Here is a 25,648-nt window from a genome sequence, read left to right as displayed (position 1 = left end):
CCAGCCCATCACAGGGCACACTCACACACCATTCACTCACACATGCACTCCTACGGGCAATTTAGTAACTCTAATTAGCCTCAGCCTGTTTTTCAACTGTGGCGGGAAACCAGAGTACCCAGAGGAAACCCCACGATGACATGGGCAGCACATACAAACTCATGTAACCCAGGCGGAAACTCGATCCCAATCATCAGCAAATGCAATTTAAATTTGTTGACAGATTGTACCTCACTCCCAGGAAAGGCATCTCATGGATTCTCTGTCCCCTTCAAATCCCTGGTACCTTTCTTCATATGTTCTGGGACTGTCCTCCTGTTGTTGCTCTTTAGGATTATGTTTCCAGCTTTCTCTTATCAATTCTTTCCTGTTCCATTCCTCTGTCCCCTGCAGTCCTTCTTCTTCTGGACTTCCCTCTTTCCCTTTCTTGCTCCCAGCACAAGCTCCTGATGTCTGTCTCCTTGTCAGCTAAGTCATTATTATACTCGCTGGAAATCCTCTGGCCGTTCCATATTCCCTCTGTCTGGATGTCTACCTTATTAAATTTGGTACAGCTTGAACTGTCTCTGGCCTGAATTAATAATTCCTCTAGCGCTACCATTCAGAGATGGCTTCTAGATGTTCAGCCAGTCAAGGGCTGACTGGGAGTCATTTACCAAGTCCATTTTATTATTTTTTTCTAACTAAACTACTCAACTTAATTATTTTTGTTTATTTATTTTCACAATTTCTACTTTTATTTTCGACTTTCAGCTGCGCTCTCTCTGGCTGGGTCAGTGACTTCTTCCACTGACGTATTTTATTTTCTGTTTCTTTTAACGTACTGTCTCAGGGTATGGAGGGGGGTGTTGTGTTTTGTTCTAAGTTCATACTTGTTCAATAACAATTTGATCACAAAAATAATAATAATAATTTGTATAACCTGCTCATCATAGACAAACAAAAACGTGGGCAAAATGATTACTTCTCTGGACATTCAACACTTGCATGGAATGTAAATATAAAAATTGCGTTTTAACAGAGTATACAACCATAGAAACAAACTCACAAATCTCTAAATGACATAAAAACCAAATATTAGTGCAAGAATGGTCTTGAAGACATACACAAGTGGAATTAATACTGAAACTTCTTAATTCATACTTTTTGAATCCCACAAAAACTAGAGATATGTCTATGGCGAAAGATTAAAAGTCTCCGTTAAGTTACGCAGTACGTGCCCCTGTAATTCTGAAGGGGAAACCCCGAGTTCGAAGTTGCCAACGCCCGGTGTAGACACAAACGGACAGGGTAAGGTAAGGGGAAATGTATTTAATTTAAAAAGACTACTACGGTCAGTGTTAAAAGTTATTAATAAATCGGTTTAACCTAAAAGCTTATATTTACCAAAAGGAAAATGTTATGGGTAGGAAAATAACATCAGCTGATATGTTCCGCTAGCTTGATACTTCATTGAATGTTTGCTAACTACGTGCAGGCAATTCTAAACATAATATTAAAAGCTCCTCGGCGCAGTTAAACACATATTGAGCGCATTGCATGAAGTAACTACAGTAACCGGTTTTTTTTCCTGATGCGACATTTATAGAGTTGATCTTGGCGGCTTGCTAATGGCGGTAGCTTTGTGGTACTCCAGCTCGACTGCACTTTATTTAGCAGCGACCTTACAGTTGAATTATTCCCAACCCAGAACACGGACTAGTATTGTCATTTTCATATGGGGGAAGTTTATAGGTTAGTACATTAGATGGGAATAAGCACGTTCCTTGGGTAATTTTTATTAGCGGCCTTGAGTTTTGTTCTGTGTTTGAGCCTAAGCCTAAGAGATGCCGGAAACCTAACTCTACAGAAGCTGCACCGCATATGCTGACGGACTGCTAAAAGTGAGCTGCAATATTTTGTTTTAACAGCTGTGAATCATAGGTTTGAGTTAATTTTTGTAGGATGCCAGTTGAATTATTATGTAGTTTATGGGAAATATTTTAGCTAATTAATAACAGGTAGCCAGAAAAATATCAATTAATTCACCCATGTAGCAATCTGTCAGATGGTAAAATATGGATCCTCGTGAATCTCCTGTTTTAGCTTTGTTCAATTCAATCCATCGCGATAGACTGTCTTTTGGGGTCTTTCCTTTCGTGTGCAGCGCTAACGGCGGTTAAATGTCTTTTGAACGAGTGTTTAAATCTGTCTAAAATGACAATGCACTAATGATTTATACGTGCCAAAAGTCAATTAAACCAATGTTTAGTTTTGTCTCCGCCGTCTTATTTTGACGGATGTTGCCATCACTGCTGGGTTGCTGGGATTTCATAAATATTTTGTGTGTGTGTGTGTATGAGAGTGTGAGTCCGTCCACGCGCTCGAGCCTGGAATATAATGCTTCATGATATACGGAGGGATGTATAGGATGTACTTAATGAATCCCTGTGAAAATTCTTAATATTATTCGTAGAAGTGACATTCACTTCATTATAGATCATATATATCTACTTATTTTAACCAAACACAACCTGAATGTTTATTATGGGTGCCATTTTGGCTGTTAATCTTAATTTCTGTTTAGGTCCTTTTCTAAGGCATTGTGGGGTATTGGGGGAAACTGGAATGGATCTGATTCAATTATGAGACTAAACGCTCTGAAAATTGAAGCAGTATTACATGGTGGCAGCAAGGGGAACATTGAAAGCAGATAACATTTGAATTTGTGAATGTTAGATCAAGAAGTATTTTAATCTTATAGCTGCTTCACTGTGACATTATACAGATGGGAATCTGCACATGGTTTCATTTTCAGACAAACTATACCTAAAATAAAGCAGCAGCAAAGGAAGGAAATGGCAGCTGTACGAGATGCTAGGTCTTGTGAACGCAACAGAGATGGGTGGCGGAAATTGTTACAAATCGCAATTATTCAGGATGGTGATTTTTATATTGTTGTGAGAGCTAAAAAAATAATTTTCTAGACATCAATTTAAACATGGTTTACTGATATTGTTCACATTTGGTACTGCTAATATTTTTGCCCAGTTGCGCACGGTCTGATTTTGCAGGACTTACATGTGCTAGTTTGGCACGGTGCTATCATGAATGAGTTGCTGTGTACAGAGACTTTTCCTATGTCTTCTCAATTTAAAGCCACAACTATCCGCAATTGTGTGACAGTATTATGACTGTAACATTCACACTGTCAGCTCAGGGGCTTGCCATCACTAGCCCTGTTTACATGGACACTTTTATTCAGTTTGATTGAATTTAATCAGATTACAGAACCCAACTGAACTGTTTACATGAGCGTCAAAGAAAGAGATCTGCGTTTGCTCCACATTTACATGTTCCATCCATTTAATACGATCGTACATTATTTTCATAAGTGCTGTGGTAGTCTTAGGCTACTTTAAAGAAAGAGAATGCTCTGTGTGAACCTCTGAGGCTTGCTTTCTCCTTGTTTATCCTGCCTCCATCGCGCGATTAAGAAGTCTCTTGTTTACCTCAGCATCGGCTACCTGAACAGTCCTGCCTCCGTTGCCACCCACTTATTTACATTTGAGCCTGGTTCATTTTAAACATGGATTAGACATTAATGTCTATTCTGTGTAACTTGGTAAATGTGCTGTCGATAATTCATTATCAGCGGTTTATGGTACACTGGCACTATTTAAGGGAGCGAGTTGAGGCAGAAGTCTTACCGCCACCACTGTGGATAGCCCCCCCTTCCTCCACCTAAGAGTAGGAGCCAGTGGATGAGAATCCGCAGCAAACACTGGTGGGAAACGGTAGTTCTCATTGAGTTTATCGACCAGGAGTGGAAGGCAAACTTCTGTTTGAGTCGGAGGTCTTTCATGAAATTATGTATGGTAAAGTTGCCTTACATGGCCCCAGAAGCAACCACTGTCAGAGCGCCGATTCCTTTGGTGATGCCAGTGACTGTTGTGTTGTATAAATTGGGAAGCTGTTCTGAATACCGTGTTGTGGCCAATCACTTTGGTGTCCACAAATGTACAGCAAAAAAATTTGTGCACCAGTTTTGTATCAGCATGATGGAAGGACCAGTAAGACAACTTTTTCATGTGCCAACTGATCGTAAAGCACTGGAGATTGTCAGAAGGTAGGCTATGTATAGCGTTTAAGACATCTGTATTTTACTTGCAAGATTAGAGATTGGAAGATTAAATTAGATGTGACTACCACCACCATTCGCTAAGAGAATGCAATTTCACTATGTCTTATACAGCTGTTGGTGACCGGTGTGTCAAAAAAAGATCCGATGTCAGACTGGCTGCCCTGTATGTCAATTAGGGGTGTACAATGTATCATTTCGGCATCGCCATTGTGATGTATGCATGTGCAATAGTAACCTTGCAGGACGTGTGATGTGTTTTTGCTAAACTAACAAATGTCACACTGTTCTTATTCTTAATTCACAGAAGTCTGTCTAATATGATTTAGGTCAATTTAAAGGTTTTTGGATACAGAGCCGACACGCAGCTTTGCATGCGCAGCTAACAAACATGTCGATCACAGAACGAACCACCAATCACAAACATTCTCTTTGTTTTACATTTTTAATCCTAATATTGCAATATATATTGCAGAATTTTTTTTGCCAGTATCGTGCAGCCCTAATGTCAGTGAGGTGATAAATGTCATAGTGCGGATGGATAACCATCCTCTATTTTCTATATGACATGCGACTCACCCACATTACCTTTGTGATCGACCAGTAGATCGCGATCGACATATTGGATACCCCTGGGCTAAACCATGCAACAGGTGGCACACTCGCTCAGCTCACGCACGTGCTCACACACACTTTGTCAACTACTAGGCTAAAATTATTATACTTACAGGTGACGTTTACCAAGGTCTCCTCCGGCTCAAATCCCACGTCGACACCACTGACATTTGCCAATGCTCGACATCCAAGTAATTCTTCCATAGCTTCAAAAAATGGAAAATTTGCTGGACTGGAACCACTTTTAGAGTTTTGCTTCTTTGCTCTGGTGTACGCAATCTTCAAAATTTTCCACCTGGTTTTGATCTAGTCGACTGTTCTGCCAATGCCCTCCTCCTGCACCGCATCCTGCACTTCCATAAATAACGTTTTGGAACGATATTGAATTGTCTTAATGTATCCAATAAAAATGTAGTGCCAGGGACTGACCAGTTTTTTGCTTTTTTCTTTAATAAAGGCCCATTCATTTTGTCCACTGTCGCACCTGGGTTAAACTGTACATGATTACTGGCTAGTAGCTACCTGCCGCGAGCTCACGCACATGCGCAAAAACAAGGGAATTGTTCTCATAATCGGTCTGCCTGTTTACATGAGTACTTTCCTCTATCGATCGGATTAATAGAAAGGTATAAACCACCACTTTTAATCGGATTGAAAATGTCAATGGATTCAGTCAAATCTGATTACTTGAACAGTTTACATTAGACGTTTTTAATCGGTTTCAGTAATTAATCGGATTAAAAGTGGAAAAAATTGTGTCCATGTAAACGGGGCTTCTGTTGTCAAGATGATTGAGTCTTGGGCTTAGTAGTTCTGGAAGAATCCTTTACAAATTGTAATTACAAATTACAGCCTTCGGCTATTCTTAGTTGCACATTAAAATTGAACAAACTGGGATTTTGTTTTAATTCATTAGATGTATTTTTTGTGGCACATAGCAGTGGTATTGGTCATGTTATTGAAATTTCACTTAATTATCCAATTATTTCTAAATCCACATAAGATTATTTGTTCAATCTTGTTTATATGGTTGTGTGGGATTATGCTTGTGTGTAAAATTTCTCAATATATTTCATAATGTGTTATTGTGTGCAGTATGAATACACTTATTCAACCTTTATATGCAAAAAGATTGAAAAGCACTAGATTAAAAGGAATACTCTGTTGAAACTCTGAAGTGTCATATGCAGCTTGCAACCCATTCCCTATTTGGCAACTTAGCATTATGAATGACATAGAGAAGTTGGTCTCTAAAAAGAATTCAACATGAGTGATATGAAACTTGTTTGATTATTAAAAAATATAATACCCTTTATGGAATTATTAAAAAAATAAATGGACACTATTATTGAAATATTTATTTATAGATAATTTTTCATTTTGAGTATTAAGGCATTCATTACAAAATCTTAGGCGGTTTGTGTACCCTGGAATGCACCAATAGCTTCTGATTTCTTCTTTCGCAGATTCTGCGTAAGGAAATGACTTATGTGTTTATTTAAAGTTGTGGGAAAGTGAGATACGATTGCAAATGATTGATCGAGATGCATGTGGAGGCACGTGAATGCGAGGTGTGAATGGACATATTTAGCACTGTCCACTTGCAATCGGATCACCCAAGATGCATGTTAATACCAAGTGTGAACAGGGAATAAGTGTATTCTGCCACTGACTTAAGTGAATTTTTCACTACGTGCTCTTGAGGGCTCTATGGGGCTAAGTCTAATATTGCAGTTTTCAGAAAGCTGAAGACAAAACTTTGTATCATACATTTAGAAACAAATGTTACAATCCAAAATGCATGTGAATAATTCATACAATTCTATAAAAATTATACAACACAATAATATATAGGCTCCCACAGAACTGCAGAGTTTACAGAAGTGCCTAGTCTATGAATTCTGCCTACCAACTTGCTATTCTGAACTAATAGGCTACCATCTACTAGGAGAAAGAGGCTGGTCCTGGCCAGACTCCAAGATCAGGCTGTTTCTAATGATTTTGCATGCAGTTAGTCTGAGGAACTTGCAGACTTGAGTCTGACTGCCGATTCTAATGTGTATTTGCCTACCAATTATGTGAACCCATGCCCAGGGTGCAGGAATGAACGGTCAACTGCTTCCCAAGGGGGACACAACAGAAAATGTTTGAGAAACATTGACCTAAGCCTTTTGGGGTGACACAAGCATGGGATGTCTTCATTTTCTGGCATCACCAAATCCTCTGAGCGGTGCCAAAAGCACTATAATGATGTCAGAAGATGGGGAAGTTTGCTGCTGAATGAGCATAGAGGCTGGGAACAGGGACTTATGCTTGTGTGTTTATTTTAAATCTGGGTTTGCAGTTCGCAAAAAATAAATAAAAATGCAGTCTTCAAACAAAACACAGCCTACTGTTTTTAAGGTGTTTTCAATGTTAAAATAAAAGGCAATTGGCCTGTTTTTTCTACAACTCATAATTTAAATTCTTTACCAGGTTACAGATGATTCAGGTCTTCTGCCAGCTGATCCCTCCTTGCCCATGGTGCTGCTGCTGTTGTACACTCCTTTGTTGGCATCGGCACATGCGGTTCAGTTTCATGTCTTCTAAAATCCTCTGTCCTCTGTTCAGTTATTTTATACTATTTCAAAAACTCGCCCATGACACCAAATTTCAGTGAACAAAAGTATGGGTACTGGTTAATTATCCCCCTGACCACTGCTAAATGTAATGTAGATCCAAAATTTATTTAATACTGCCCCAGACCTTACCCTCACCTGGGCAGCTTGCAGGGGTTGAGGTGGCTTTTGAAAGAGATTTTTTCCTCATACCGAGTCTTTGCCTTTTTTTGTCTCCGGCGCGTTCTTTCAGCATACTTTCTATGAAAATAATCACTAACAAAAAAACAAGAAAAATGAGAACTAAGGCATTACTGATGCAACAATCGCCATGTAGCGATCATTGAAAAAGTGTTCCATCAGCATGGTGGATGTACTCCTGATGACGTCACGTGCGCATTCCATCCATCCATCCATTTTCCAAACCGCTTATCCTGCTGGGTCGCGGGGGGTCCGGAGCAAATCCCGGAAGCAATGGACACAAGGCAGGGAACAACCCAGGATGGGGGGCCAGCCCATCGCAGGGCACACTCACACCATTCAATCACACATGCACACCTACGGGCAATTTAGCAACTCCAATTAGCCTCAGCATGTCTTTGGACTGTGGGGGGAATTCGGAGTACCTGGAGGAAACCCCACGATGACATGGGGAGAACATGCAAACTCCACACACATGTAACCCAGGCGGAGACTTGAACCTGGGTCCGAGAGGTGTGAGGCAACAGTGCTAACCACTACACCACCATGCCGCCCCCACGTGTGCGTTCCTTCTCGTGTAAAGAAAAGATCCATTTGATAATGTTACATAAAAATGGATGAATAATATTAAGGTAGCTCAGTGGAAACATTTTAATTTTAATTCTATACTTTGTAGAACAATATATATTCCATTGCTTAATGTTTGGATGGTATGGAAACTCTAAATTCTGACCAAGCCTAGGTCAGTTCATTGAATGTTACGATCTTCTGAAACAGATTAGTAGTAAATCTTAACTTGACAAAGAGTTGAATCTAAATGAAACATGTTCTCAATGTGATTTATTTGATCTCTTCATGCTGCCTGCTACTCAAGAAAAGTAGTGACTCGCCAGCATTGATCTGGCCTGAGTGCTGTACATGTTTAGATCAAAGCTGGTGAGTCAAAGCTATGCCTTTTGCTTTCTGACTGTTTGAATAAATAATTGTACTCTTTCTCTTCCAGATCTTGAATGAGAATAGTGGATCCTGCTAAAGTACCACTATGCAGACAATTAAATGTGTGGTTGTTGGCGATGGTGCTGTGGGAAAAACCTGCCTTCTAATTTCATATACAACAAACAAATTTCCCTCGGAATACGTACCAACAGTAAGTACACTTGCATCTTCTTCAGTTATGCTTTGATGGGCATTGGAACTTTGGATAGATGATTCTTTCAGGTTATTGGAGCAGTCAGGTAAGTCTCACAAGTCATCTTCCACATGAAAATGTTCAAAACGCATTTAAAGACAAATTTCCTTTTGAGGGTTTAAGAATAATGTCTAAACCTGCTGTGAACATTCCTGAATATTTGTTTGGATTTTTTTTGTACATTTCCATTTTAAAGATGAAGATCACAGAAAATTCTTTACCGCAGTGTGACATTATACCAAATGTATAATAAAAATATAATAAATATTTTCACCAGTTTCGAAAATAGATTAGTAAAACATAGGGAAGCTACATGAAACTGCAGATTTAACTGAAAGCTGACATGATTTTTTTTAAATAACAGAACTGTTACACATTATATAAATGCATTTACAAACATTGTGATTAAATCGATAAATACTGACTGTGCATCATATTTCGGAAATGAGAATTAGCAAGTTAGGCAGTTCAATACATTCACAGTTAAGCGTTCAGAGCTTTCCTTAGCTTACACGTGTAACGCACAGTACCACATTATGAAAAGAATATTGACACTGTATTATCAAATTTAAGACATCTGGGGAAGATGGTGGCGCAGGAGGTAGTGCTATTGTTCAGCAACCGGAAAGTTGCAGGTTCAAGCCCTGGTTCCTCCTGTCCCCATCAAAGTGTCCTTGAGCAAAAACCCCAAATTGCTCCCGGTGTGTAGGCTAGCACCTCCGCCACCAGTGTGGGGTCGCTAGCCGGTGGGTGTGGCAACACACTGCATCAGCACATACTCTCCAGCCTGACCTGGCCTGAGTTAATGATATTTAAATTAAACTTTATCCTGGTTTGCAAAAACTGTCAATGAAATAGTTCCCTGTATCTGACTAAGAAGGGAATGATTAAAATAAAAGATACTTTTAATTTGGCATATGTTACTTTTACTATTAGGCTAAATTCTTCCTGGTTTAATACATTTCCATGCCTTTCATACTAAAACATTTGTGCATAGTACATCATTATGTCATATCTACTTTTAGAAAGCTCCTGATATTCTGGGGCATTATCAGGCCTGTGGTAATATGGGTCAAAGCTTTATAATGGCATGAAAAAGTTTGGGCACCCGATAATTTTCATGCTTTTCCTTTATGAATCACTGGTTGTTTGCATCAGCAATTTCAGTTAAATGTATCATATAGCAAACAAACACAGTGATATTTGAGAAGTGAAATGAAGTTTATAGGATTTGCAGAAAGTGTGTAATAATTATCTAAACAAAATTAGGCAAGTGCATAAATTTGGGCACCCCAACAGAAAAATTACATTAAAATTTAGTAGATCCTCCTTTTGCATAAATAACTGCCTCTAAACGCTTCCTATAGCTTCCAGTGAGAGTCTGGATTCTGATTGAAGGGATTTTGGACCATTCTTCCTTAAACATCTCCAGTTCAGTCAGGTTTGATGGTTTCCGAGCATGGACAGCCCGCTTTAAATAACACCACAGATTTTCAGTAATATTCAGGTGTGGGGACTGAGATGGCCATTCCAGAACGTTGTACTTGTTCCTCTGCATGAATGTCTTGGTAGATTTTGAGCAGTGTTTAGGGTTGTTGTCTTTTTGAAGTATCCAGCCCCGGCGCAACTTCAACTTTGTCACTGATTCTTGAACATTGTTCTCAAGAATCTGCTGATATTGACTGGAATCCATGTGACCCTCAACTTTAACAAAATTCCGAGGACCTGCACTGGCCACACAACCTCTCAGCATGATGGAATCGCCACCAAATTTTACAAATTTAACACAAATATGCACACAATATTTTTATAACTAGAATCAGCTGTGATATCCTAAATGCATTATAAAACTTAGTCAAAAAAAATTATGGACCAGGACTGCGTTAATTGGTACCTTTTGAATGCTATTATGCTTGTATAAATAGTGGATATTCTTTTATTATATTTTTACTTTTTCAGGTCTTCGATAATTATGCAGTAACTGTCATGATTGGTGGAGAACCATACACTTTAGGACTGTTTGATACTGCAGGTATAGTATGACTGGGTGGGATTTCAACCATATCTGACCAATCACTTATTGTAATTGGCCATGAAAGAAAAGGCCTTTACCTTTGTAACATATCATTTAGCAGTCATCCTGTAGTCCTCTTCAGAAAGTATGTGCTGTATGTGGGTGTGATGTCCCTGGGCCAGTCTTCAAATTCATGTTTATGTACTTATCCTGATTCTGGTTTGATATCGCTGTTTGGATGTTATCAGGCAGTATTTTAACTAGGTTTTACTCCTCCACCCAAGGTCAGGAAGACTATGATAGGCTACGACCACTGAGCTACCCCCAAACAGATGTCTTTTTAGTCTGTTTCTCTGTCGTTTCACCTTCATCTTTTGAAAATGTTAAAGAAAAGGTGAGTGTTACCTCTCTAAAAAAAAAAAAAAAAGATTTTTTTGGAATTACGTAAATAGTGAAACTATTGCTTCCTGCTTTGCAGTGGGTACCTGAAATAACTCACCATTGTCCAAAGACCCCATTCCTTCTGGTTGGGACACAGATTGACTTGAGAGATGACCCATCCACAATTGAAAAACTTGCAAAGAACAAACAGAAGCCCATCACCCCAGAGACTGCTGAGAAGCTGGCTCGTGACCTAAAAGCAGTCAAATATGTTGAGTGTTCTGCTCTTACCCAGGTAAAGCCACTCTGTGTGTTTTTAATGATTTTTTCCATCCACCAGAGAGAGCAGTGATTATGAAAGCTGAAATCTGGTATTGTAACTCCACTGCAAAAAATGAAAATCTAAGCAAGTATAATTTTCTTATTTAGAGAGAATTCCAATTTCATTAATAAGCTGACTACACTGCAATAAATGGCCTGTGAAATTTAAGGAATTGTTTCTGTTGTGAGGCAAAAAAAGCCTAAAACTAGCAAAATGTGTTTTTAGTCAGCTTACTGATGAAATTAGAATTTTGTATTTTACTTCACGTTTTGGAGATGAGGCGGACCCAAGATGTGTGTAATACAATAATTACAGGCCAGTGTGGTATATGAAAATTAAACAGATTTCATGTCCAACATCAGTTCCTGACCTCACAAGTGCTCTTTGGATGAATGGGCAAATATTCTTAGATAGACTCCCAAATCTTGTGGAAAGTCTTCCCAGAAGAGTGGCAGCTGTTACAGCTGCAAAGGTGGGGGACCAGCTCCATATTGACGCTTGTGGATTTAAAGTGGGATATTATAGAATTTCCTGTAGGTGTAATGGCCAGGAGTCCCAATACTTTTATCCATATAGTGCATATTCTGTCATGAACTAATGCAGTACAGATGGTGTTTGAGGTCAGGTTGTCTTGATATTAATGGCTATGCTTCTCACATTAAGTTCAAGAATAATTTAGAAATTTAAATACAAGACAATAATAGAAAAAATACAATAACACTTTCAAGTCCACTGCCTAAAATCAGGTGTCTTATGTATTTACACTTGCACTCCAACTTCCTGGTTTGCAGTAGTTTCAAAAGGTACATTTGTATAACCAGATGGTAGCTGATGGGTAGCAAGTAAGATTTGTATTTTATGGAGAAAGAAACTGTTTTAGTATAATGCAACGATCGATACAAAATTCCATGATACTTTAACTCTCTGGAGTTGACGGCATCGTCGGCAATGCCATGTATCTTTCTCGTGTTTTTCAGTTCATCACTCACTCAAATCTTATTGTAGAAACATGAAAAATATGCTGACTAAATCCGTAATCTGTCTTTTCAAAACATCCACTGGCGGAAGTATCAAAGTTTTTAAAATTAGGTTAAATCAGCAAAAACGTAAACAACGTCACCTTTGTTTTACCTGCATCAGGGGTGTGTAGTGCCGCCCTCACCTGAAGATCGCTATTCACATTCCAAATAGCCGCATTTCTGCGTATTCAATCGCATTTGCATGGTGATTTGATGAACAACGCAATGGTGAAACGCGATCCAGATACATACCCATCAGCCCCATAAAAGTGGGGGGGATGTGGCCAGGTGTGAATGGCTCATGCATACACATGAAAATTGCTACATATTCAATGGGAGGAGCCAGAAATAGTGACATGAGTTAGATTTTTCTTATTTATCAAACTGAATGTTGCAACTACACCATTTAGTCATCTTCATGTATCACCAAGACTTTGGTGATCAGATATCTGGGATCAACACAAGTTTCCATCATTGCTTACTGTGTAATTTTATAATATTTCTGCAAGTGTTCCAACCTGCATTTTGCAATGTCTAATGTCAAATCACAAACTTCACATAAATCTGACGTTTTTACAAAGTACACTAAGATTAAGATGAGTTTAATGCCAATACAAATATGACATAATTTATTTGCCATGAATTAAGTTTATGATATTGAATGAAATGTGTGATCATACCCCAGTCAGTGAATGTGTGTTTCCTACTCCTAGACCTCACAGGGTTAAAAAGGACATTGCTGCCTTGGAAAATGTTCAACATAGGGCTACAAGAATGATTCCTGGTCTTAGAGGAATGTATTATGAGGGGAGGATAGCTGAGCTGAATCTGTTAAGCCTCGTGCAAAGGAGATTAAGGGGGGGGACATGATCCAGGTATATAAGATTCTAACGATGCTGTTCAGCCAAATGGCTACTTGAATATTAGTTAAAATACTAGAACTTGTGGTAACTCTCAGGTAAATACCAGGAACAGGTGTGGCTCATCAGAAGCCAAGTGGGACAGAAAATCTATTGGATAGTAGTTCTCCTGGACCGGAGTTGGAGACCCCTGCCATAGGTGGAAATTAGCAGGAGAACATTTTAAATTGAATTTGAGAAAACTCTTTTTTACACAGCATGTAGTTATTGTGGAATAGTCTTCCTGCCAGTGTAGTGTGAGCTAAAACCCTGGGTTCCTTTAAATCAGAGCTAAATAAGATTTTAACAACTCTGAGCTATTAGTTAAGTTCTCCCCAAAGGAGCTTGATGGGCCGAATGGCCTCCTCTCGTTTGTAAATTTCTTATGTTCATGTGTTCTTATGTCATTGCTGCAATTTTGAGCACTTTGTCAAGTTTATTATAGAATCCGTTCAGTGAATTTTCAATTATATTAACATTAAAGTGCAACTTGGTGACTTTCTTGGAGGCAGAAATGAAAGGTGTCATTCTCATATCCTGCTTAAGTGAGTTGCTTTACTGATATATATATTTTTTAATGAATCTCATTCCACTGTGAACAGTACAGAATTTTGAAATTCCCTGTTGAAATTTCAGTTTCCTTTATACTATAGATTTATTTATCCATTGCTGTGCTCTCACTATCGATCATATCAGTACTCGAGTAATCTATTAATCTGATTATTTGAGTAATTGTTTACATATAAATACTGCAAATAGCGTGAGGCAGGAATAAACCAGCTTGTTGTGTGACTGAGTGTGCACCCTGCAAGTCAGTAGCTAACTTAAGCCACATGTGACTTTAGCATTAGTTTGGGCAACCATGTACAAGAAACACAGTAACAACAGAATCCGCAAATGTACTGCGAGAGGGCAGCAGTGATCTCCACCCACTGCCCCACTCCAGTTAACACACATTTGCATGTTGAACTTGGAAAAACTTATTGGAAACTTTGACTTTGAAAATGAAGACAAAGGTTTTTAGATTTCATTTTATTTTATTTTTCGTTTCTTTTTGGAGGAAATACCTCCCATACAGACTTGAGTACATAGAGAGGGTTGAGCTAGTGAGCGTTGTGCAGACATGAGTGTGTAGGGAGGGTTCAGCGAGCAAGCGATCATTATGTAGATGATTGTGTGTAAATGCTTGTGTGTTTTTTATGGGTGCTGGTTTTGAGTTTAATTAAATGCCATGTCTGGGCTTATGGTCGTTGTGTGTGTGTGTGTGTGTGCGCGCATCCTGTTGCTGTATCATTGATATTGCGATATGACACTTTTTTAATAATGTACAAATTTATACCGGTATTATCCTGGATGATATGATATGGCATAGCCCTCGCAATACCCACTGTGCCAGTGCTACCTAGTGCACCGTTCCGCTCTCAGCTTGCACAATGTGCAATGTTAATATCGTCATGGCATTTCATATGCCAATGCAAATTTCAGTAATTGATTCATCTGCACTGCATTGGGCTGTATTTTGACGGTCTAATGTAAAGTGCAAAGGGTAACTAACATTATTAGGTGTGTCCAAATCCATTTAGCTTTTTTGATGCCGGAAAAACTTTGCGCCAGTGCAAGGCTCAAAAAGTTGTCCTAACTCTCTCAATTATTCAGAATCATGTTTAGGGCATAACATGCAATGAACCAATCAGAATTGTGTGTTACCTCAACTTTAAAAGGTAGCGTTGCTTGAGCTATGGCAGATTTGCTATTGCAATGGCGTGTTTGTCGGGCAAACAACATTGCTTTTATGCATGAGGTGAAAAGATGTGAGCACATTTACAGGAGCACCACTGTTTCACCAAAGCCTTTTCGAGGTGAAGCATCTGTGGGATGAGGTATCAGCGCGTGTCCTTGTTTTCTGGCGTCACCGGATCATCCACTCAGTGCCGAAAGCGGCATAATGATGTCATAAAATGGGGAAAACAGAAGCTTACTGTTGAATGAGCACAGAGGCTGGGAATGAGGACTCGGTTATGCTGTATTTCTCATTTATTTTTTATTTTAATTTTGTGTCTGCAGTTGACAGAGTGGTGACTCTGAGGCTAGGGATCTGTGCCCGCAACTGTAAGGTTGCCTGTTCAAATCCTGTGAATGCCCAGTGTAGTTCTACTCCATTGGGCCCTTGAGCAAGGCCCTGAACCTGCAATTGCTTCGTCCTGGGTATGATGTTAATCTACATCCGGCCTTATAAGGGACTCCTCCAATTACTGGGAAATACTTGGGGGTTGGTGGCAGGATTGGCACTCCAGCCACTGGAAAGACTCCATTCGGACTGGTGTGGTGCTGAGGTATCACCCTCCACATGGCTGCACTTAGGTTCTCACCCCTGAGGTGGTTTGTCATGTGATGGATGCAGCAACGCACTGTATCAGTGCATGATCCTTACCTCAGTTCGCAAAGCATACATAAAAGTGCGATCAATCTTCGTTCAAGCAAAAAACCTATTGTTTTTAAGGTAATAGGGCTGTCATTTTTTCCATTGCTGTTTGTCACAATTTAGATTCCTTACCAGGCTACAGACAATTTAGCTCTTCTGCCAGCTTTTGCCTGTACTGCTGCTGGCATACACTTTGTTGGCATCGGCACATACAGTTCAGCATCACACCTCAAGTCCTTGTGTCCTCCTTTATGTCCTACAGACATCCAGCAACATTGCAACATGCCACAAAGAATGCTATGACTTTCTGACAGCTGTGTTGTAATTTTCCAACCTGACTTATCTAAATATCTGGAACGCATTTGCAGCAATCCAAACTGTCCTTTCAATTACAGTATGTGCCCAATTCTGATAATGAACTCATTTTTTTTATAATATGGTTTGTTCTTTACTTATTTACAAGTAAAAATATTTTTTTTAATATTAAAATATAAAAAATATTTTTCCTAATTTCAATGAACAGTATGATTATGTGAAAGGACCACTCTATAATGAAACGTATATACAGACGCTCTTCTACTTATGAACTTTCAAATTATGAACTTGCAGTCCTCTTTGTTTGTATGTCTGAAAGTCCAGATTGTGTCTATTGGGCTCCCGTTTCCTGTCCCCAACATCAATTTTTTTTTTCTGCTTGCCAATTCTGGGTAGTACTTGTGGTCACTATTCCCGCTGCACAGCAGCGTAGCGTGCATACTCCCAGCATCCTAGTTCTTTGCTTGTGTATACCCATAAAATGATGTTGAATAATGACTTACGAACAGCCATTTGGAACGTATCTCAGTCGTAAGTAGAGGAGTGTCTGTAAATGAAATAAACTAACAAATCATTAGTGCACTTTGAGCGAATATCTGTGTCAGTAATGAGCATTGTGCCCCCTTAGGTTACTCTTAAATAACGGACCTCTTAAATACTGTTTAGCGATATGCCACTGACTTTTTAGACATGATTTTTGTTGGTCAAAAGCGCAGTCATTTTGCTGCCTTAAAATAGCAACGGACAATTTGCCCAGTCACGCCACATTTAAAAAGCACCGCTCCTACCAGCAGGAAATAGGCGCAAAATCATTAGCTCTTTTGACGACATGCACGCATGGTGTGAAAATGAGCAATGCGCTGGTATGAAATGAGCAAATCCACTTCGTGCCAGTGAAAAACTGGACTCTGTGTGTCTTGGCACAACTCACTGCAACACCAACTTATTTGACATACTGTTGGCAGAAAATGTTCTATTTCGCTGTTATTTTCCACTTCCTAATTTCGCAAAAATACTTTATCACCAGCTCCATACATGTACAAAGAGTGATGAAACAAGGTTTCTCCATGGACCCGGTGCGACATATAGCATCACACAGTACACTGAACATCACAGTAACAAGGTGTGCAAGGTGTACAGATATCACAAGGTAAACTTTTTTCCCAATATCGTTCAGCCCTAAGTTTTTATAAAAAAATCTTATGGTTATGTCAGATTAAAGGGCTAAGCGACGGGTCTAATCTTTGTTTTAGCAGTGATTATTTTGACATATGGCAATCTTAGAAAATAAATTAAGCAAAAAGATTTAAGCCAAAGTCATGAAGACGTTGTACTAATCAGAGAGGCTAAATGGCACATGCTGACCTCGCAATATTTGGTGAATCCGTCTGACCTAAATGTCTATTTTAGATGTACTTGCATTGCATTTATATTTAAGTTCTGCTTCATAATACACATAGTACTTCATTATTCACATTTAATGCAGTGTTTTACTGTTTTCGCTCTTTATTTGGACACAGCGCCATCTTATTTCCTCCATGTTGCCAAATCATCGCGAAGGATATTTTTTATTGATTTTTAATAGCGTAATCGTGACAACTCTAATATGTTCTCCTAATACACTGGGGCATTACCACATCTGTGACAGTATGGGTGCAAAGCACTGTTTTGGAAAACTGAGTACCTCAAGGTAAATGGGGTATACTAGTAAAGTCTTATGTAATTCTGTGCTTTTATTTGGAATTTCTGGATATTCCTGAAAGTTTGTGGGGGGAGGAGTTGGTTTGGTACTTATGTGAATTTCAAGAACTTAAGAAATTTGTTTGCTATTTGACGTGTGATATTTAAGTCTATGTCCCATGATTGACTAACCAGCAATTGCCATGATTAACTGACAGCCACAATAAGTATGTTTTCTGTATTGTACACCTACTTGTGAATTTAGGTGCTGTCCCTCTCAGGATATATATTCACTGAATTCATTGTGTGCACCAAACTGAAAGTAATGTAACCAAATGGTATACGACATAAGCAGCATGGTGGTGCAGTGGTTAGCACTGTCGTCTCACACCTCTGGGACCTGGGTTCAAGTCTTCACCTGGATTCCATTTGTGTAGAGTTAGTGTTCACCCCGTGTCATCATGGAGTATTTTCCAGGTACTCTGGTTTCCCTCCACAATCTGAAAATATGCTGAGGCTAATTGGAGTTGCCAAATTGCCCGTACGTGTGCCACATTAGCCACGTGCTGCCCCCTAATGCACAAATGAGTCATTAATCCACATTCATGTAATTTAGTTGACTTTGTGTGGCCGCTAGGCATACGTAACACAGATAAGCTACAAGCTAGGTAGGTGAAAGCTGTGCATCTCTGCATATCCGTTTGAACTGTTGCTAAATATTTAAACAGATTACTCATATTTCTGCCCTACACACAAAGGACTTGTGCTTGTGACAGTATAAACAGACTTATGAATGTTTAGTCTACTTTCTCATCACTCAATATGTTTACATGTACACTACGAAAATCAAATCATTGTGTTAGTCCGACTAATACTGGACTTTTAAAGTACATGTAAATATGCTAGTCCAACTGAAATCGTACTGAATCAAATTTCTTGAAGTCTAAGATACCCAGGTACAGTAATGTGACTGGGAGTCGATTTACTCCTGTATACGTTCAGTTGGACTCAGACTAGCCTAGGCACTCTTCAAATGCTCCACAGTTTCCCCCATGGGCTTTGATCCTTAAGAATCAGAAGAAGCATGGAGCATAGCAGTGGTCACGTTGTTGCTGCATTCTAGAACCATACGGCAGTGTCGTCTGCCTTTGGATGACAGTATAGACACAAGGAATAGAGTGCATCTCATTTATTTTAAAAAATGTATGAACAAGCATGTATGAAATATAAAGCGCTGTAAAGCTGTCCAATTCACTTCTCAACTAAAGGGCAGTTTTCCACCACACAAGGTACTGTGCTTTTGGTACTTCAAGGAGGTACCCAAAGTACAGCACTTCCTCGTGTTGGTTTTCCACTAACGTTAAAACTTCTGCTGGTGCCAAATGACATTAGAACTTTTTTTACCTTCAATTTTGGACAGATATTATAGCGCAGGGAGTTTCTCATTTACACATTTTTACTAGGTCATAGGAAAAAACAACTGGTAAGTTTTTTTTTTTTTTATTTATTATTTTTTTTTTTTGTAATTTCAATGATCTATTCATTTTCAAGATTATCTAGTATATTTTAAGAAATCATTTCAAAGTTTACCTCCACTGCTTTTGCATGCGTTCAAGAATCCATAATCATTTTCATACTTGCTGTTTAAATCACTCGAAGACGGGTTAGTGAGAAATTCATGATCTCCTTTTATGCTTGATTAATTACCCCAGTATTTATTACAATAAAATCACATCACAGTGTTTGAAGAATTGCCAGTATTGTGGTGTCATAGTATATAATACAAAATACTTTATTTCTTGTCATGCTATCCTGATCTTGTATCTGTTCTTCCGACCAGATCGCAATTAAAGCTTGTCTCCCTTCATTTGTCCACGCATCCATTACTGTTTTATTGTTTTTTATGTTTGTGACATAATAGACCAAGTAGAAAAAGCCCAATACTAACAAGCTGAAAGAAGCTGTATCACCACCTATTGTAGCGGAATTGGACACACTTCAGTCAATAAATCGATTCCCTTCCCATGCATATATACTGGGACAAGGACAGTGGTCTGATTTAAATGGTGTAGTATAGCTGTGCATGTAAATGTAGTGACTAAGAACAAGATCTGTGTGTGCGTGCTGTATGTTGCTGTGCATGAGAGCAAGAGCGAACGAGCTGCCTCCTGCCCCGCCCCTTGCACACAGGCTCTAAGAAAGATCCCTTTCCTGGATTAAGAATAATGAAAATACAGTCAGAAGCAGAGCTGGTGAGCTGAACTGTGTAAGAGGACTTTTACATAGCAATAACAAATCTATTTTCTTAATATCTCCAGTACCAATAGCATAACTGATAACGTCGGAGCTTATCGATACTACGGTCTTTAGTAATTTAGCACTGGAGCCCATTTAATATCGGGTTTCAATACCTATCCCGAAGTTCAGCGGTTTCTCAGCTTGAGTAAAAGTACCGTATGTAATTTTAATTATTGCTCCATTGTTACGTACTGCATTACTATTTCTCTAACTCGGCAAATGCATGTTGTATATTCTAGGGCAGGGGTCACCAACATGGTGCCTCTTGGCACCAGAGTGCCCCCAAGGACCACTTGAGTAGCCCGTGGACCTATTCTAAAAATAGCACAACTCACTGTCTAAAGTTTAATTTCTTAAATTTCTTAATTTATAAAATTTCTCCTTTAATTTCATTTGCACTTGTATGGATTTGAAAATGACAATATCTAAAAAAAAATGCATTTAAAACATGTTTTATACCTGATTTAAAAAGTGTATCAAACTGGTAGCCCTTCGTATGGCTCAGTACCCGTGAAGTAGCTCTGTTTCAAAAAGGTTGGTGACCCCTGTTCTAAAGTAAACCCAAATTACATGCAGTTTTGCAGTCTACATATTATTCGGCCCAGCTTAGTACACCGTTAACATATTCTAAGTTTGAAGACTTTTTGCATTCTACTTGCATGCATGTACCTCATGAATGGATTTTTGATAAGTTTTTCTGTGAAACAAGTTTTACTATTAAACTTTAATACTTTGCATTTTTGGTCCCCCAACATTCACTTGATGTTACAACTGCAGAGAAATTAATAAGCATTAAGGCAATGCATTCTTTCAATTTCACATACAACTGTTGGTTTCAATAAGTTGCTTATGTATGCCTATAAATGTTAAGCTTGGAATAAAACTGCAATATGGATGTTTTGAGGGATCCAGGCACATTAAGGACTAGTGTGTGTATTTCTGCCTAAAGTTCAGAACAGGTCCACATTATGCTGGGTCTGTTTGCTTACTTAAGTATTGAAGCGCTTAAATTAATTGATGGGGATGCTGTTGATGTGATGAATACTTTTGCCAAGCGGTGTATGCAGGTATTTGTTTGTGGTGATACAGTAAAAAGATGTTTAATAGTTCATTTCGTAGATTGACACATTTACAAATAAAGTATTCAATATACATTAGTTGAAACTGATTGCTGCTGCATGACCTTGATGGTTCTGCGATTGTCATCCTCTTTATGTATTTTTTTTTTTTTTTTTTTTTACACAAACAGAATTTCAAGGAAGTACGTTTAGTCTCTCCTGAAGCTTCCACCTGTGGAATTTGGCTGCTTAATGCCAACGTGTACTTCTGCTTGCTTTCTAATTGACTGGTCTGCTTTGATTGCTAACACCGGTGCTATTCTCTCCCCTTTCCTCTGTCTTTGTAGAGAGGTCTGAAGAATGTTTTTGATGAAGCTATTCTAGCTGCCCTTGAGCCACCTGAAACTCAGCGAAAACGGAAGTGCTGTATATTCTAAAGTCTCTAACACCCAACCTTCCAGTTGTTGGCTGCTTCTTGTCCCCTTCTGCGACATTTAAAATAACTGCCAAAATAACTTTTAGGCTTTCCTGGCAAGTTTGATAACCATTGCAACATTCTTGCTTTGTAATTACTGTCATTAACCCTATTACTTTGTACGCCATGCTCTGACCCATATCCTTATTTCTGTGTTTACAGATGTTAATTTGTATTTTGGTTGGGTAAGGCTGTCAGTCTGAAATGGGTATCGGAAAAGGCAGGGTTTTTAGACACTTTCCACTGTTTACATTTCAATCTCTCCCTCCCCAAAAACCTTTTCAGCTTTAATGCATTGTGAAGTAAGACTTGATAGTATAACATTCCTTCTGTCAGTGTTTTTTTGTACTATTGTATCATAGAATATTGAATTTGAACATTTTTATGGCTTAACATTGCTATAGATTATTCTTGGTGTACAGAAAAGATTGAAAACCTAGTATAACCTTGTGTATTTGTGATTAATAAAATCGTAAATTTACACCATTTCACATCTTTTGCATTGTGTACAAAGTGTCAAAACTGTGTTCTCTGTAAATGCTTGCTTATTTGCTTAAGGTCTTGTTCTTGAAATTTCCTTAGTGTGTACAGTTAATGCAATGTAACAATATTAAGTTGTAGTCTATGTCAGTGGTACATTTCACTTAGGCACCTGTTGTATTGTAATGGTGATCACTTTTCTACTATCCATTGCTCCATTGGAGCCAAGTCAACTCCTAAGTTCTCAGGCACCAGAATGAGGCATCGTGCTCAGGGTAGTAGGTTAATCCAAGGGCTGATCGACCCAGGGCTGATCGACTTTAATCATCAAAGGCAAGTGGCTGGGGAAAACTGTAAAGTTTTGTTTTGGAGGGGGCTTTCATCTGCCCATGTTCTCTGGGCCCCGTTTTATGTCTGCAGTCTTTCTTGTGGAATTTTGGTTTTCTTTTGTTTACACGTAAAGTTTTGGCCCCTTCTATTATTTGGTGAAACACAGGAAAGTATCTGCTGGACATATGTTCATCATTCACCTCAACCCCGTGACCGGTTTTTAATTTGCAAATTTTTGTTACCAAACACCCTCCCCCTCCCTCCTCCCCGGCTTTGTGTAGGTGTCCTTGTTTTTTGTGAAGCGCTGAACACAAGTGAATGCAATGGTGTGTTGCATCATCATGTCTGTGTCCTTGATGAAAAGCCCAATTGTAAATATTAATAAGAACATAGTTTTATAAATGAGAGGGAGCCAATTGGTTCATTAAGCTCTTTTGTGGAGAATTCAACTAATACCTTAAACTTAATTTTCAGTTTTCAGTAATAGATTGATACAGTCTGTCTGGTCTTGTCACCATGATTTTTTTCTACCTATATAAATCTTTTACAGTTTTGTCCTGTATGTTCTGTATGTTAACATAGGCATACTTGCATCCAGTTTGGAAAAGTGCTACATGAGCATTGTGTCAGTGAAAGTGCTTTATTACAAGAATTAAGCTCAATTCTTTTCTACATTTTTTGCAGAAAGGTCTGAAGAATGTGTTTGATGAAGCCATACTGGCAGCACTGGAACCACCTGAGCCGAAGAAGAAGCGCAAATGTGTGTTGTTATGAGTGTACTGTCCTGTCATTCCCTTGGCTGGGTATTAAAATCAGATTTTACTCCAAAGTAAAGCATGCTGCAGACAGTAGTATAAAAACAAATGAGCATACATTTGGAATATCCAATAAATAATTCTGTATGATCGAGAAGGATTTCAAGATGGGTTGAAATGAGCCTTTATGCAAAACATTGCAATGATTCTCTTTTGGATACCCTGAAGGTGACATTATTAAAACTATGGCTTCAGGAATGCCATGGTATAATTAGGCTTTGTTCCTGAAGTTCGCAGTAGTCCTAATTGCACATTTTACATGGGGCTTTGGTCATGGTTCAGTCCATATCAGTAGTTGAAGCAGTCACATGTTTGACTTGAATATGTCCTCCCTACCAAGATGGAACTTCAGCTCTTTTCCACTAGCAGTTGCATATGGTTTTCAAACACTTTACCATTTAGCAAAAATATTGTGATGTAACAATTTTTGTCTAGATTTTTGGACTACTATTAAAGGCTGACAGGGGAGTAGGGAAGTTTTAACAGTGTTAGCCGAATAAGCGGTGTATTAATGTGATGCCAGGGACCACACAGCATTTAACAAGAACTTGCAAGGCATAATTGGTTCCTTGTAATACTACTAATGATGTGGTTTGATTTTTTTTTTTCTTTTTTTAATTTTAAAATGGCAGTGTTATGCATTTTTACCAAAACCTCTTTCCATTTTATTAAAGGAGAGTTTTACATCTTTCGTTGTATGGAGATGAATTATACCAAAGCTTCGAAATGCCTTTTGATTTAATTGGGGTGGGGAGTGCAAACCCAATACCAACGAAGGTTTGGTTTTTGCTGGAATGCCCCATTTCTTCTACACTATAAACTGCTTACTCGTAAACGAACATTGGTATGCTCTGTCAAGCGTTTCATTCCAGCTTAATTTCATATCTTAGCTGCAAACCAAATGCTGTGTTTCTTTCTATGTGCATTTAAATATATATATATACAAAATGTATTCCTTATGCCTTTACTGATTTATATACCATTGATGACCTATGATGACTGATTTTAGCCACATTTCAGAGGAAAGGTGCATTTAGGAGGTTCTCATTTTGTTGTGTGAGCAATTCAGCTTATTCAGAATTGAATTACATTTTCTGGGAAAAAAAGCTTGGGTACACCACTTCTGGATGAGTTTGACTGCTTTGGCCCTATGAAAACACAAAAAGTCTATCTTTGGCAGTGACATGTATGTGCTTTGTGTCTGTGTTAATCCACTAGTAATTGTACTGAGGGATTTTTTTTCTTGCAAGATAGAATTAAAGTAAAATACTTTAAAAGCAAATACAATATTCTAAATGCCGTTTAGGAAAGAGAGATGTTAGACTAGTAAAGACGGTACTGGATAAGGGGCGTGGGCTTGGAACCTAAACTGTGCTAGCTGAAGTTCTAGCAGTGGCCTTGTCACAACATATGTAATAATACCGCATTATGTAATAATTTGTTACATTGTCAAGTTTTCATCACAATGCTGTTATTACATAATGTATTGTCACATCGTGTAGCAAATTAGATTTATAGCCTACATTATTTTATATTTCAGCATTTCCTCAATATCATCATAGTTCTATTTGTAATGTTAAATTTACATGTTTGAGTTATCTAATGTGGTGTTATTACATAATGCATTGTTACAAGCTTTCCTCTAAAACGTTTTGAGCAAGGAACCAGGGGTATACATTTTTCATGTTCTTGTAAGAAGTTTTTTAGGACTAGCCTTTAAATTTTCCGTACGACTAGCATAATTGTGCTCTTGCTCTGTTTCTTAACTCGGAAAGATTTAAGTTGGTTCACTGATAGGTAGGAATTTTATTTACCTCTAAAATAAACAATGGTGGCTTTCATCCTTTCTGCTGGGTGTATTAGTATGTATACTTTTCACAGTTTCTCAGAGAAATGCTGTGTAACGTATTGACAAATGGTATAGATTTCCAAAATACAACTAATATAAATGTTTTTTCTCATATTTTTGGAATGAGGTGATTGTATGGCTTGCAACTTATATAATAAATATACAATCTCTGTGTATTGGATTTCATTTTAATAACTGCCATACAGTTCTCTTTCCAGAAATGACAATGGGAGGAAGGAATGAGAACACCTTATTGGCCATTTGAAAGATGGTAATATTAATGATATGTCGTATTATGTTTTTTAAAACGGTATTCTACGCTAATTCAAGAACAGATGACTGAAGAATTATGTATGGTGTGTATGTTAAATGTTAGAGGTTTGGAAATAAGTTTCCCAGTGTGAATCACAGAACCTGGAGTTCAGTCATGTATCCATGTTCTACCTGCCTATCCTGATCTGGGAAACACTCCATGGTAGTGGTCCGAATTGGCAGAGACCTTCCACAGCACCCTGGCACAGTCTTTCAACAAGACAACACCCATCCACAAGCGGCACATGTGTTTATAG

General features: G+C 38.4%; 2 protein-coding genes across 4 annotated transcripts in view; one reads left to right on the top strand and one right to left on the bottom strand.

The window, feature by feature from the left end:
• ap5b1 (adaptor related protein complex 5 subunit beta 1) overlaps positions 1–25,648 on the bottom strand; it is a 135,310-nt gene that overhangs the window by 6,729 nt on the left and 102,933 nt on the right. The window lies entirely within an intron of this gene.
• cdc42 (cell division cycle 42) lies at positions 1,182–25,253 on the top strand. 3 transcript variants are annotated; one of them, XM_049021668.1, is made up of 6 exons: positions 1,182–1,295; positions 8,537–8,680; positions 10,682–10,754; positions 11,021–11,130; positions 11,215–11,412; positions 23,100–25,253. In XM_049021668.1, the coding sequence occupies exons 2-6, from the start codon at positions 8,576–8,578 to the stop codon at positions 23,187–23,189; spliced, it is 576 nt and encodes a 191-aa protein (XP_048877625.1). In that variant the 5' UTR covers positions 1,182–1,295; positions 8,537–8,575; the 3' UTR covers positions 23,190–25,253. The 3 variants fall into 3 exon arrangements, with proteins under 3 accessions (XP_048877625.1, XP_048877626.1, XP_048877627.1); XM_049021669.1 differs by lacking the exon at positions 23,100–25,253 and adding an exon at positions 21,478–22,096; XM_049021670.1 differs by having other exon boundaries at positions 1,211–1,290.

This window comes from Brienomyrus brachyistius, chromosome 8, assembly GCF_023856365.1.
Source record: "Brienomyrus brachyistius isolate T26 chromosome 8, BBRACH_0.4, whole genome shotgun sequence".
NCBI classification, from domain to species: Eukaryota; Metazoa; Chordata; class Actinopteri; order Osteoglossiformes; family Mormyridae; genus Brienomyrus; species Brienomyrus brachyistius.
Note: the sequence above shows the minus strand (reverse complement) of the source record. Positions and strands in the feature narration are given on the sequence as shown.